This window comes from Oreochromis aureus, linkage group 13 (assembly GCF_013358895.1).
Source record: "Oreochromis aureus strain Israel breed Guangdong linkage group 13, ZZ_aureus, whole genome shotgun sequence".
NCBI lineage: Eukaryota > Metazoa > Chordata > Actinopteri > Cichliformes > Cichlidae > Oreochromis > Oreochromis aureus.
In genome coordinates, this window is record NC_052954.1 from 13,072,960 (window position 1) to 13,085,495 (window position 12,536).

The 12,536-nt window shown below is 42.3% G+C and overlaps 2 protein-coding genes across 3 annotated transcripts in view; both read left to right on the top strand.

The window, feature by feature from the left end:
- The first annotated feature begins 351 nt into the window (after positions 1-351).
- On the top strand, positions 352-6,840 carry nsmce4a (NSE4 homolog A, SMC5-SMC6 complex component). Its single transcript, XM_039621349.1, has 12 exons — positions 352-358; positions 702-715; positions 805-1,031; positions 1,112-1,192; positions 1,277-1,407; positions 2,345-2,490; positions 4,859-4,958; positions 5,981-6,071; positions 6,167-6,261; positions 6,347-6,395; positions 6,493-6,578; positions 6,686-6,840. Exons 3-12 carry the CDS (start codon positions 827-829, stop codon positions 6,749-6,751), a joined length of 1,050 nt encoding a protein of 349 aa, XP_039477283.1. The 5' UTR covers positions 352-358; positions 702-715; positions 805-826; the 3' UTR covers positions 6,752-6,840.
- Positions 6,841-11,841: 5,001 nt separating this feature from the next.
- Positions 11,842-12,536, top strand: part of tacc2 (transforming, acidic coiled-coil containing protein 2) — a 47,234-nt gene continuing 46,539 nt past the window's right edge. For both annotated transcript variants that reach the window (XM_031732053.2, XM_031732058.2), the window contains exon 1: positions 11,842-11,889. In XM_031732053.2, the coding sequence (XP_031587913.1) occupies positions 11,857-11,889 (33 nt within the window). In that variant the 5' untranslated portion in view covers positions 11,842-11,856. The remainder of the gene's footprint in view (positions 11,890-12,536) is intronic.

Consider the following 12,536-nt stretch of genomic DNA (forward strand, 5'->3'; position numbering starts at 1 on the left):
GCGACGTTCCAGTCCACACTCCATACCAGTTGGTGGCGGTAATGCACCCTTCAGTTGTTTGCCAACCGCCAAAAAAATTTAGAAGAAGAAGGAATCCAAACTATCTTCGTTCATGACGACTTCGCTGACATCCAATTGGCGCGCCTTGTGTACGTTTGCCTCACAGGTACGTTGAAGCAATTATAATAAAAACTGCGCACGGGTGGATTAGTGACACTCACAACAGGCTGTGTATTTGCTTTTAACCAAGACTTTATTTGGCCGTGGCAGTCAAACGTCCAACAGTTGAGCTAAGCTAAGCGGCTATTGCTGTTGTTAGCTAACGTCGGCTAACGTTGAACACCAAAGATGTACACGAGTAAGGCGAGATATGTAACTGTGCAGGACTTCCGCGTTCGCGTTTGCAGGCACGAGAGGGTTCTGTTTTGTTAACTGACCTGTTAGAGCTAACATGACATAGTAGTCGTTTTCCAAAAGCAACTGTGTGGTAAGATTTGCTAATCTGCATTTTATATTATATTTGGGCTGGGTTTACCATGTGTAAGCACTAGCATATGCGGATTTATATCTTGATTTTTTTGTGTCTTTGGCTAAAATGGGAGAAAACCCGTGTGGCTACGTTAGATATATGTACTAATAAAACACCGAGCATCTTGACAACCGAAGCCGTAAACAGACCGTTTCTGTACCCTGTCTCCAAGACTTGTTTTAGAAGGTAATGAATAGCCCTGTTCATCGATAGAAACGCGCTTTGTTTATGTTTATTTGATTTCCGTCAGCCTGCTTCCCTTTCACAAAACACAGCCGAACTAGTGCGAGAGTGAAGATGAAGAGATCCAAAGGCGGTGGTGACGAGGAAGCTCCCCGGCAGAATGGCTCAGCGAGCCGAAGGAAAGCAGACCAGCAGCAAAGTGACGGGGACGAGGGTGGCAGTGACATCGGCCCAGCCGACCTGCAAGACGACGACAATGACCAGGGCCTGAGGAGAGAAATAAGGAGCAAATACAGAGACCTCATCAGCTCAGTGCAACGTGAGTGGGGATTGCCAAAGTTGTTTTGTATGTATTCCAAACAAATCCTTAATGTTTGTTCTTCTTGTTTTGTTTTTCAGAGAACAGGGAAGATATGCTGAGCCCATCAAACAACAAACTAACAGAGGTTTTAGAGGAAGCAAACAAACTTTTTAAAGATGGTAGGTCTGATACATGCAAATGAATAACAGGCCAGCAGATCAATCATTTGGACCTTACAGTTTTGGGGGGGGTTTTGGTGGCAGTTCGACAGGCGAGAGAAGCAGCCCTGGATGCACAGCTCCTTGTTGTGGCTACAGACCTGGGGAAGGAGAAAGCCAGCCAGCTGTTCTCCGAGGGAACTGCTTTCGATCCCACTGCTTTTGCTGAGCATCTCGTGAGTATGATTACTGTATCGTGTCTGTCCTTCAGTCACCTTGCATGAGTGGTCCATACAGACCTTGCAGTATTTCTGTCTGGATTTGCAACTCGAGCTGCACATGCTTTTCTTTTACCTTAAGTTATGTATGGTTAAAAAAAGGCAAGGAGGGCAAAACAAAGCTGACAGTAGTTTGTTTAGTGGACTCTTTTGATGACCAGACACAAACCCCAGTAATCATGAATTGTTAAATATGTGTCTATAGGGCTGTGCGATATGACGAAATATATCGGATGATAAAATGAAAACATCTATCGTTTCATATTATACGCTATCATTTGTTTCGTGGTGTCACAAAATACACTGTTTATGGCAATATTTTTTTCGTTGTTTGGATGGTCATCGTGTGGATGCAGGCACAGAGAATACCAGCAGAAAGAGTATGGAGAGAGTTTACAGATGAGAAGCAAAAAAAAGAGCTCTCAGGTGCTCAAAATAAACCTTAGACTCAAACATTAGAACAGGCTTTTACCCGCAGCACGGCATGTAATGAATACAAAGGAAATGGCAGCCGTTACAACTTACATCTAAAAATATGTAGTTTGATGCATTGGTCCAAACACTCAACTCCAGCTGAAAACACTTCACACAAGTCGAGTTGCCCGAGATTCACAGAATTTACAGAAAATGCACTATTTTGTCATATATATCATCGGGATGAGAAATGTCTTATATCGGGATATGAGTTTCTGGTCATATGGCACAGCCCCTATGTTTCTTTATGATAACGCGTTAGCTATAGCAGCTTTGTACTAGTTTTTTTTTCCTGTTCATTTAAGTGAATAATACAGACACAAATGCTAATAAATGTAGGAAAATGTGCTTTTTTTAAACACAACTTTCAAAGCATCACATACTGCAGTGGTCATGTGGCGATGTCTATGTTTCTCTACAGTTGTCGTTCATGGGTTTGAACCGACTAGAAGATGATGAAGACGAGCAGCAGACCACTGCTAATGGCTACCTGCCGCAGGATGCCTGGCACCGATTGGCCAGGAGAGCAGAGTGCTGCTTTAGGACAGCCCCCTCTTTCCACTACATGTGAGTGATTTAGAAAGTCTGTTTACTAGCTGGGACCGCAGTGCCAGGGTTTTTGCCTGCCAACTAAAAATAGACTGATGTTCTGTGAAGAAGCAAATTAATAAGACGGAAGCTTTCTTGGGACAAGCACACGTGGTCTTCTGCCAGTCCATAAAAGTAGAATAAGTGGTTCCAGATTAGCTGCCAGTAATCAAAGCATCCTTGAACAGCCCTGTGCCTTTTCCTACAAACTTTTCATTTCTCTTAATTCTTTTTCTTTGAAATTATTAAGCACAGGAAGGATGTAAAGTAGAAAGATTTAGGAAAGGACAACCACAGTCCTAAGGGTATCTGTTTGCACTTACACTAGGCTACTTAGTAATGTAAGGCTGAGGGCTGCTGTGACGAAACTACAATATTCTGAGATAGAACTACAAAAAACAAGTCTTAGACACGTCTTTGCACTTTGCATCCCTACCATGTTGTGCAATTCTTGGTAAATGTGGACAAACAGGAGCAAAATATGACAACTTGAAAGACAACTTGTGCAACTGGGTTACAGTTAAGCTTTAACTCCAGTTTGACCATTTTAATGTGTCTGCTTGTTTATTTGCGAGCAGTTTTCTAAACCCACTTTGCATTGTTTGCCACAAGATAACACCTAGGGGTGGGCAATGTACCCTCAAAACTTGGTTTTGAAACTCCAGCAACATCCATCCATCCATCCATCCATCTTCATCCGCTTTATCCGAGGCCGGGTCGCGGGGGCAGCAGCCTAAGCAGAGAAGCCCAGACCTCCCTCTCCCCAGCCACCTCCTCCAGCTTATCCGGGGAACACCAAGGCGTTCCCAGGCCAGCCGAGATATATTCTCTCCAGCGTGTCCTGGGTCTGCCCTGGGCCTCCTCCCGGTGGGACATGCCCGAACACCTCACCCAGGAGGCGCCCAGGAGGCATCCTTGTCAGATGCCCGAACCACCTCAACTGGCTCCTTTCGATGTGGAGGAGCAGTGGCTCTACTCTGAGCCCCTCCCGGATGGCCGAACTTCTCACCCTATCTCTAAGGGAGAGGCCAGCCACCCTTCGGAGGAAGCTCATGTGTAGTATAAAAAACACTTTATTACTTGACCAGCGTCTTCCTGGGATGATGATGATATTAGACTCACAATATTGTTACATGTTGAGCACTTCATAAAGTTGGCATGTTGGGATGTTGTACCTTGGTCAGGCTTTGCTATAGTTTATACTGGGATAATATACTTGGCCAAAGAATATGTAAAGACTTGAGTCATTTTCATCCACTGTTTGCTCCTCCTGTCACATGGAGTGCACCTAACAAGTGCTCGAGTGATGCCAGGTTGTGTCGTTTGCTGTCATAGCCTGGGTATACTCAACTTTGTACTTTTGTCTTAAACAAAACAAGTTTATTGTTTCTACCTTTAAGAGGAGGAGATTTCTTGCATATTTTACAAAGTATTTTGTGGTGTTGGAATTTCTTGGCTGTTGTTTAAGCAGTCTGGGATTGTGTCATTGTTGTGTCTGCTGGTAAACGCATGACACTGTCGTGCCACTCATATCAGGTTGCGACACTTTTATATCACATAAAAATTTATGCTGGTAAATTATGGATGGTATGATGTGGCAAAATTTTACAGCAGCAGGGTAATGCTTGCTCAGTCATGCTTAGGGTTTTGCAGTCATGTGATGTTATTTTGTCTGCTATTTTGGGAATTTGATGCTGTACGGTGACGTGAATAAGGTCCCAGTCATGCAGTCAGCAACCCCCTGGCAACCAGCAGTCGTAAAGGAGAGAGATGTGTATTTCCTGACCAGCTGGTGAATGGTTGCTGACACAAAGAGGTCGGCCGTTCTGCACAAATATCCTCCTCTTAATTGTTTTTCACTAGCAGATTGCTCCAGTTGCCTGTAGATTGCATGCAGGATGGCTTGTCTGCAGACAGTTGCCAGCAGCTCGCTGAGTGGTCTTTTTTTTTTTTTTTTTTTTTTACTACCACGATGGAGTTAGTTGGTGAGTGTTTGCAAACAAGTTGGTGTCTTCCATGGAAACTACAAAGCAATCTGCAGGACTAAAATGATCACAAGGATGATTTTGGTGCGGCACCCTCTTTATGGCTGATTCTACCTACCACTCACCAATCAGTCACTCCCTGGTGGCGGTGTCATGTCCAATATGGTGGACAACTCTCAAACAATGTGAGCATAATGTCATCAACGCAACCTCACCTGTGGATTTAACATATCAAAAGTTCTAAACAGAAGGCGCATTGTCAAACTATGGCGTAAGATGGAACAACACAGTGGTTTTATGTGGATACATTTTCTGATTTTTTTTTTTTTTTTTTTGTTTCCCATCCCTCTGGTTCTTTGCAGGATGGGCTCGTTCTATGCAGAACCACCTCCCCCGAAACAAAGGATAGAACGGCAAAGAAAAGCACCCAGCAAAGAAGCCAAAAGGATAATGCCTACTCAGGTAACTGAAATGACACTTCCATGGCTGCCGTTACCTACATGTAGTTTAAGATAAATGTAGTAGCCACCCGTCCCTGTTTCCATTTTCCACACATACACAAAGTTTCACCACATTATCCACCACATTGTTGGTATTTGAACCCAGTGATCCCTGTGAATCTTCTTCTGTTGATTTGGAACCGCTGGAAGTTTATTTTAAAGCTATTATTACTGATCTTGGTTTGAAGTTGGACAGTGATTCTTGTAAAACAGAGCATATAACCCCTCTCCTGGCCTTACTAACTGGCTGCCTGTATATTTAAAGTTCAATTTAAAATTCTTATGTTCATTTGAAAATCTTTTCACAATCTTACCCCACCGTACCTCTCTGAGCTTCTTCACCCCTACACGCCCTGTCCGTCTCTCAAGTCAGCTGACCAGCTGCTCCTGGAAGTACTGAGATCCAGGAGGAATCTTAGAGGGGACAGGGCCTTTTCTGTCGCTGCTTTAAATTATGGAATAACTTTCCCTTACATGTTAGAGAGGCCCTTTCACTGTCCGTTTTTAAAATGCGTCTTTTTTTTTGGGCTCTCAGCTCCAGCGACAGAGAGTTTTTCTTTTAGTTGTCTGACCTTTTTAATTGGTTTTTATTTATATCTTATGTATTTTCATTATTTGACTCCACTCTGCAGCACTTTGTGTCAGCTATGGTTGTTTTAAATTCCTTTTTAAATAAAGATGGATGGATGGATTTTTGCATATAACACACTGAGCATTTTTAATAAGTGAGAATACACCTGAATAACCCATGTCCTTGTCCTGTGTAGTATGTATGAGAGCATGCATTGAATAAGTATTATTTTCCAGAGGTCATTTGTTTAAAATAAATAAATGGCTTGATTCCAGAATCTTCATCTTTCAGAACATATCTTGACTTTTTATTATCGAATTGTATTTCTTAAAAATGAAATTGACAGATTTTTAAATGTATTTTTTTAATTTTGTGGATCTATCCCACTCAGTGTGTCATTAAATGTCTTTTAGCTGAAGAAAATGGAAGAGTCGCAACAAGAAGCGACAGAAAAAGAAGTGGAAAGGATTCTGGGGTACCTGAAGAGCTATTACCAAGATGATCGTGAGTTTGAAGTCGACCTCAGAGACATCAAATAGCTGTGTAAACTATTAGCTGCTCACGTCTACTTTTTTTTCCCCCCTCTCCTTCTATCACAGCAACCTCACCAATATCATATTACGAGTTTGTCATTGACCCCAGCTCCTTTTCCCGGACAGTGGAGAACATCTTCCACACTTCTTTTCTGATCAGAGTAAGGCTTTTACTAAAGATTTAAAGTGAACTCCAGTGCCTCCTAGTGACCATAAGCAGGCATGACAGTTTCATTTGTGTTTCAGGATGGATTGGCAAGAATGTATCTTGATGAGGAGAAATTGCCATGTATAGGTGAGATGATTTGACACTTGTACTGTTCTGACTGGGGGATGGCATAGAAAATACCTTGAGGTAAAAAATAAAATAAAACAATGTTTTCATGTTTCAGCTCCTGTAGAGGAGGGGGAGGTGGAAGCCGGAGGTTCCACCAGCCGTAAACAGTGTATCCTCTCTATCAGCCCAAAGATATGGAAGGTTAGGTTTTGGCCTGAAGTGCACATTAATAAAAAGCACAGTTACTACAATCAAGATTTGTTTTGTGCCTGTGATATTAATTGTAAAATTTGCTTTGTTCTTCTCAGGAGCTCATAGATGCCTTCGAAATCAGAGATTCAATTATTCGACCTCCAAACACACAGAATGACTGACAGACCACATCACCTTCTCCACTGGAAAACTCAAACATTGTTCTTAAATGTTTTACATAATAAAATTCAAGTGAAGTGTTACAGTTTTATCAGTTGAGGTAAATGTATAATCGTTCTATTGCACATTTGTTTATTTTTTACTGCTTTTTAAGTTTGAATAATAAAACAGAAATAAAAGGTTTTTAAATTATTTTATCGCAGCTCTTGAATTTTACACAAAAACCTTAACATAATATGCTTCTGATAATCTGAGCTTTGACATAACACATTGGTAGAAATGAACAAATGAAGGTTCAGATATTTAAGCTGCAGTTTGCAGGAGAAGGCTTCTCTCATAAAAGAACTCGGCGGCACAGCTTACATTTACAAAGCTGCTTCTGAATAAACTACAAAACATCTGGAAGAATGTTCTTTGGACAGATGAGACCATGGTAGATGTTTGGCCATAATGCACAGCACCATGACTGGCAATGATCAAACAGGATATTAGCACAAACATCTCATGCTAACTCACCATGGTGGTGGAGGATTTTTATTTCGGCTTGGTTAGCAGCCACATGATTTGGGTACCTTGCATTTACTCAGTTGACCTTGAACTTCAGTGTGAGGTCATCTGTACAACAGTTAAGATTTAACCAAAAGTGGGTAATGTAACAGGACAATGATCCCAAGCAAGCAGCAAGTATGCAACAGAAAGGCTGAAAAAGAAAAGAATGGAAGTGTTGCAATGATTGAGTCAAAGTCCAGAACTCAAACTGACTGAAATGGTGTGGTGAGACTTTAAAAAAAGCAGTGCAAGTGCCTGCAAACCTCAATAAAGTGAAGCAGCATAAAGACAAATGGGCTAAAGTTGTTCCATAACAATGTGAAAGACTGATGAAGTCACATAGACAATGATTGCTTTAAGTTGCTGCTAACAGCAGTTCTACTAGCGACTAATTTATTTTTCACAGAACTGTATATCCTCAGTGCAAGAAAGTTTGCAGTAAGGATTGTTTGTTTTTGATATTTTGTTCATATCCCATAATTTCCTATGACAGATTAGGCTGTCCATGACATAGGAGTCATAAGTCTAGCGCAAATCAAGGGAAGGGGAAAGACTTTCTGCCAATCAGGTTTCTTTTTCCAGTGGTTTTCTTCATGTAAACCTACTATGAAGCGTGATCACTGGTCTGCTGGTCTGATCCCTGGACCATGTCAGAATCATTTATCTGCCTGTATTTATGATGCATGATTGTCTAAACTGGAAATTTTGTGAGTTGCTCATTTTTAAGGAGCCAAAATGTTATCTTGGTGATATTTGACTGCTGAGTCCATGCATACTGATGTTTTGGCCGACCTACCCTTACATATTTTTTAACCTTAGAGGTTCTATATCACTTCACAGTGTATTTATACACATACTCGCACACAAGCAGCCATTCAAAGCCCTGGCCTGGCACCGGGAACAATTTAGGCTTCAGTGTGTCTTCCAAGACCAGTCTGTTTTTTGCTTGTTTGTATAATTGGATTCCTTACAGTGGAAAGTCATGCTACATTAGACACAACCCAGGCCAAAACAGGCCAGACACAGTGCTTTTCTATTGATCCTCCAAGTTTGGATCTCTACGAGAGACCACTCCCTTCAGGAGAAGAATGATTCATCATAGGATAAAGGTGATATCTCAAAACAACTTTGTATAATTTGCCTTTATGCCTTTTTCTAAGGAGAAAAGGGACCCAAAAAATGCCTGCAAAATACCTCCAGAAGCATAACAGGGAGCAGCCACTGACCTCCTCTCTGTAGGCGTTAGAAACTCATCAGGTATAGATATGTCCCTGTTACCATGCTACAAAAATGTAACAAAAAGATTCAGTTGAACAATAAACAGCTAAAAGATAAAAGTTCTTTATTCTGTTTTCTTATTGGGTTTCTATGTTATTCCATATTGGCTGAGTGAATATCAGTATGATCGAATTCATTTGGCTGAATGCACTGATACTATCAAACATACCCATCATGATGATGTACCAGCAACATCTTGGTTCTTTTAAAGAGACAGGCACGCTTCGCGCTGCCTCCCATCTCTTCCTCTCTCCCACTCTGAGCTTTTTTCCCTCCAAAGCAGTGCTTCAGTCTGCTCTCTCCGTGCACTGATGTAGAGCGAGGCTGCATTAAGACTGGAAAGAGTGGCTCCCTTTTTTCACTCTGATTTGATTTAGGTTGGACTCCTTACGTAATGTAGATTTTATATAACAATGGCTTGAAAATATATGTCACAGGGACACCATGGGCAATGCAATGCAGAGCGTTTATTAGTCATTGAGGGACACACTCACACAGACACAGAGGCGTGCACACCCTCACTCTCTAGCTCCTGCAGAGATCTGCCTGCTTTGGCAATGCTGAGTCTGACTGACAACGATGCAGTTCTGCAGAAAGGTGCTTTGCCAGCCGTGTAGTGCCAGAGTCACTTCACCAGAGGAGGAAATGGAATACAAGATGGGGAGCTGCATCAGAATCCCACACGGCAAGGTAAACAGAGGAGAGGTGGAAAACTGTGGGGCTGTCAGAGACTGGCTGCAGCGTAGCATCCATGTCTGTGGGACTGAGCAGGGGATAGCATGCGAGAAGAAACGTAGCAGGTTTTACTGGTCAAGTGCTGAGTCTTTACTGAGGAGAAAGCGGGGAGAGGGAAGGTGCATTCAAGTGTTGGAGGAGGGGCGATGTCAGCAGTAAAAAAGGAGCTGCGGAGATAGATCAGGGAGTAGGGAAAAGAGGAGCTGAGTATAAGCTTGAGAGTGTGAGGCTGATCGTAGTGGAGGAAAGATGGGAGACAGACTGACAAGAGAAGGGATTGTTTACACATGCAGATTCATTTCGTCCACAGCCTACAAATAAGCAAAATGTATAACACGTGTGTGGTGAACAATCCGTGTACTGTTATTTATAGATGATGCTCTCAGCACACACTGGGGAGCTTGGCTGAAAATAGCCTTTGAAGATGGCAGATGAGAGGATCCAAAAAACATTTAAAGCCTATCTGTTGTCAAATCTGTAACTTGGGCTCCTGTTTGTTATTCTTCCCATCTGTCAGGTTGCTGTGTGAGTGTTGTGTGTTGGTGTTGTCCTTACATGTCAGTCACAGGGAAATCTACAGGGACTTAAAAGAGGACCACCAGACTGAAATCGAGGGGATCTGTAGATGTAAAGGTGTAGATATTAAAGGATGCTACAGGTGGTTTGGACACTTTAACGCCATCTGCAGCCTCTTACGTGACAAGCGAGGTCTGACACTCTGTCCTCCTCTCCATAACGTGCGTCTTTGTTTACAATCCATTGGCCCACTGACTCCCTGAGCAGACATGGCTTCCCCAGCTCCAGTTCGGTCTCCTCCCCTCCCTCCCTCCCTCCCTTGATCCTGTCCCAACTCCTGTCCCTGTCCTGCGTCCAGTGCAAAAAATAGCAACAGAGGAATCGGGGCTCCTCAGAAGACAGGACAGAAACACTGGCCTTGAGTCTGACAGTAAACACAGGTTGGAGGGGTTTGTCAAAGCTGGGGGGCACACACTGTAGCAGAAAAAAGACTTTTGTTTGGCGTGGTGAGTAGTTTGTTGGTGAGTTGCAGCTGTGTTAAAACTTTGGATTATTTTCTTTGTTTAGAGAAGTCCTTCAGGTGGAGGATCGTCAATATGTGGAAATGGAAGAGTGAACGAAAGCACGGTGGCATTGTTAAAACCTGTACTGAGATTAGTGTGGCTGTATTCAATTAAGTGTGAGTGTTTACGGTTACTGATGGCATGATGGTGAATATGGGTTTAATCACAAATGTATCAGCTTTATATGCACATCAATGCTTTGCAAAGTTATGAGAAATTATGTGTTGTGTTGTTTAGTTTGGCGGTTTGTTTACCTGCTGATGGACAAACTCATATTAATCTGAGCAAAGACATTCATGGCACTGAGCCAAACCCGTGAACTTAAAAGATTACTCACGTTGAGTGATGTTCAGGCCGTGATGAGGTGAGAAGAGACCTGGCAACAGCCTAATCACATGATTTCCCCTCAGTGCTTTCTGGGCTGCCAAAAAGCCCCGAAACACTGCTGCCACTTAAAGTGCACACGTGTCACTATAGGGGCTGAAATTACACCCCAATCACACAAATAGCAAGCAGGCGAGCAGGGCCGATAAGCTGCCACAGCACAGAATAGGTGTGATTTAATATGTGAGGATAGGATGTCCATTTTGTCTTTTGTTTTAATGTAAAAATGTGAGACAAAAAATGATTTCAGGCCATGCTTTGACTGCACGGATGGACTATACGGCCTCTGTGTTCTTTTGGAAATCTAGTTTGTGTGACAAATTGTGCATAAGACTGTAATAAACTTCAATAGCAGTGAACAGGGCAAATATCTATTTATAAAGTCTTGCATATTCAGGTCAGTGCTTTCTGTCTAAACACAGAGCTACCATGCAGTCCCTGCAGTCATACAAGGAATGCATGAACGGCCTTTCCCTGGAACACATTCACGGCTCAGCTGCATTACAGACAACACAAAAGTATGCTCACGAGAGAGGAAGATGATTGTGAGAGAATATTTCTGCATCTGATGTATCCTCCAATGTGCTGATGCATGGATGCTCTGATGCTAGGAGTCCGTTTGTTTGATGTCTTTTAGACATGATGTTATACAAAGTTACTGCAGCTGGAGATTAATCTGACTAATACACATTTCATTTTTAGAACAATTAAAAAAATAATTCAACTGTCCTTCTACCAATGAAGATCCAGCTTTCCTGCATTTAAGGCCACATCAGCAGACTTGAAACCTGCACTTTGGTCTTGGTGTAAGGTTCTTGCATCAGACGTCCCTAATCTCTAAAACAACACACACTTACAATTCCCCCTCACTCCACGGAAGTTTAACCCCATACCAAAGACTTCTAATCCTGTGACGCAGGAGTCTGTGACTACTGAGGGACGGCTGTTCAGACTCCAGGTCTCCTTGTTGACCACAGGGGGGTAGCTGTACGCTGATGGTCTCTCTGTTGCTAGTGTCTTACAGCCAGCTGATGTGAGAGGCTGTTGCTCTGGGCAGTTGTGGCCCTGCAGCTGGGTAAGCCATGGGGAACGAGAGCAGCACGACTGAGACATTGGTAAGGGCAAGCTTGCAGACGTTGGATAGCTAGGATCTCTACTTGCTGCTATGCACACCTTGAGCTCTTTTAACTAACACACAGTCGCATGATTACTAACTTTTTGCTTCGGTAAAATACACGGGCTTTAAATGGGCTTGTCTAATGAGCATTTAGATAAGATAACATGGGTTGTCTCATTTTGTGATTTACCCTCGTAAAGCTGCGATAACGATAAGGATCAGATGTGTTATTTAATAACTCACAGCATGTGTCTTAATCTATGCCCATTGCTACACACCCTAATAATAATTCATGCCTTTATGATGTTTAGAAGGCCGTTGTGTGTCTCATTATTGCAATGTTGCTGTTGTGCACCTCTAATTACAAAGACAAACATACCAGAAAAAGGACACTCATAGAAAAACAGGAATTTAAAATGTGACTGAAGGACTTCAGAAGTGGAATTCAGGATTAACCTAATAGGATTAATTTAAACATTTGACTCATGAGCTATAGACTCCAGCACTAAGTACTCACAGACTGACTGAGCTTAACATGCTACTCCCCTTAAAAAATAGTGGCGAGTTGTTTTTAGTGCACTCTGCATGCAACTGCTTCTATCTAATGTAAAGTTTTTCCTTTAAAAATCTCTTTGTGAACCATTT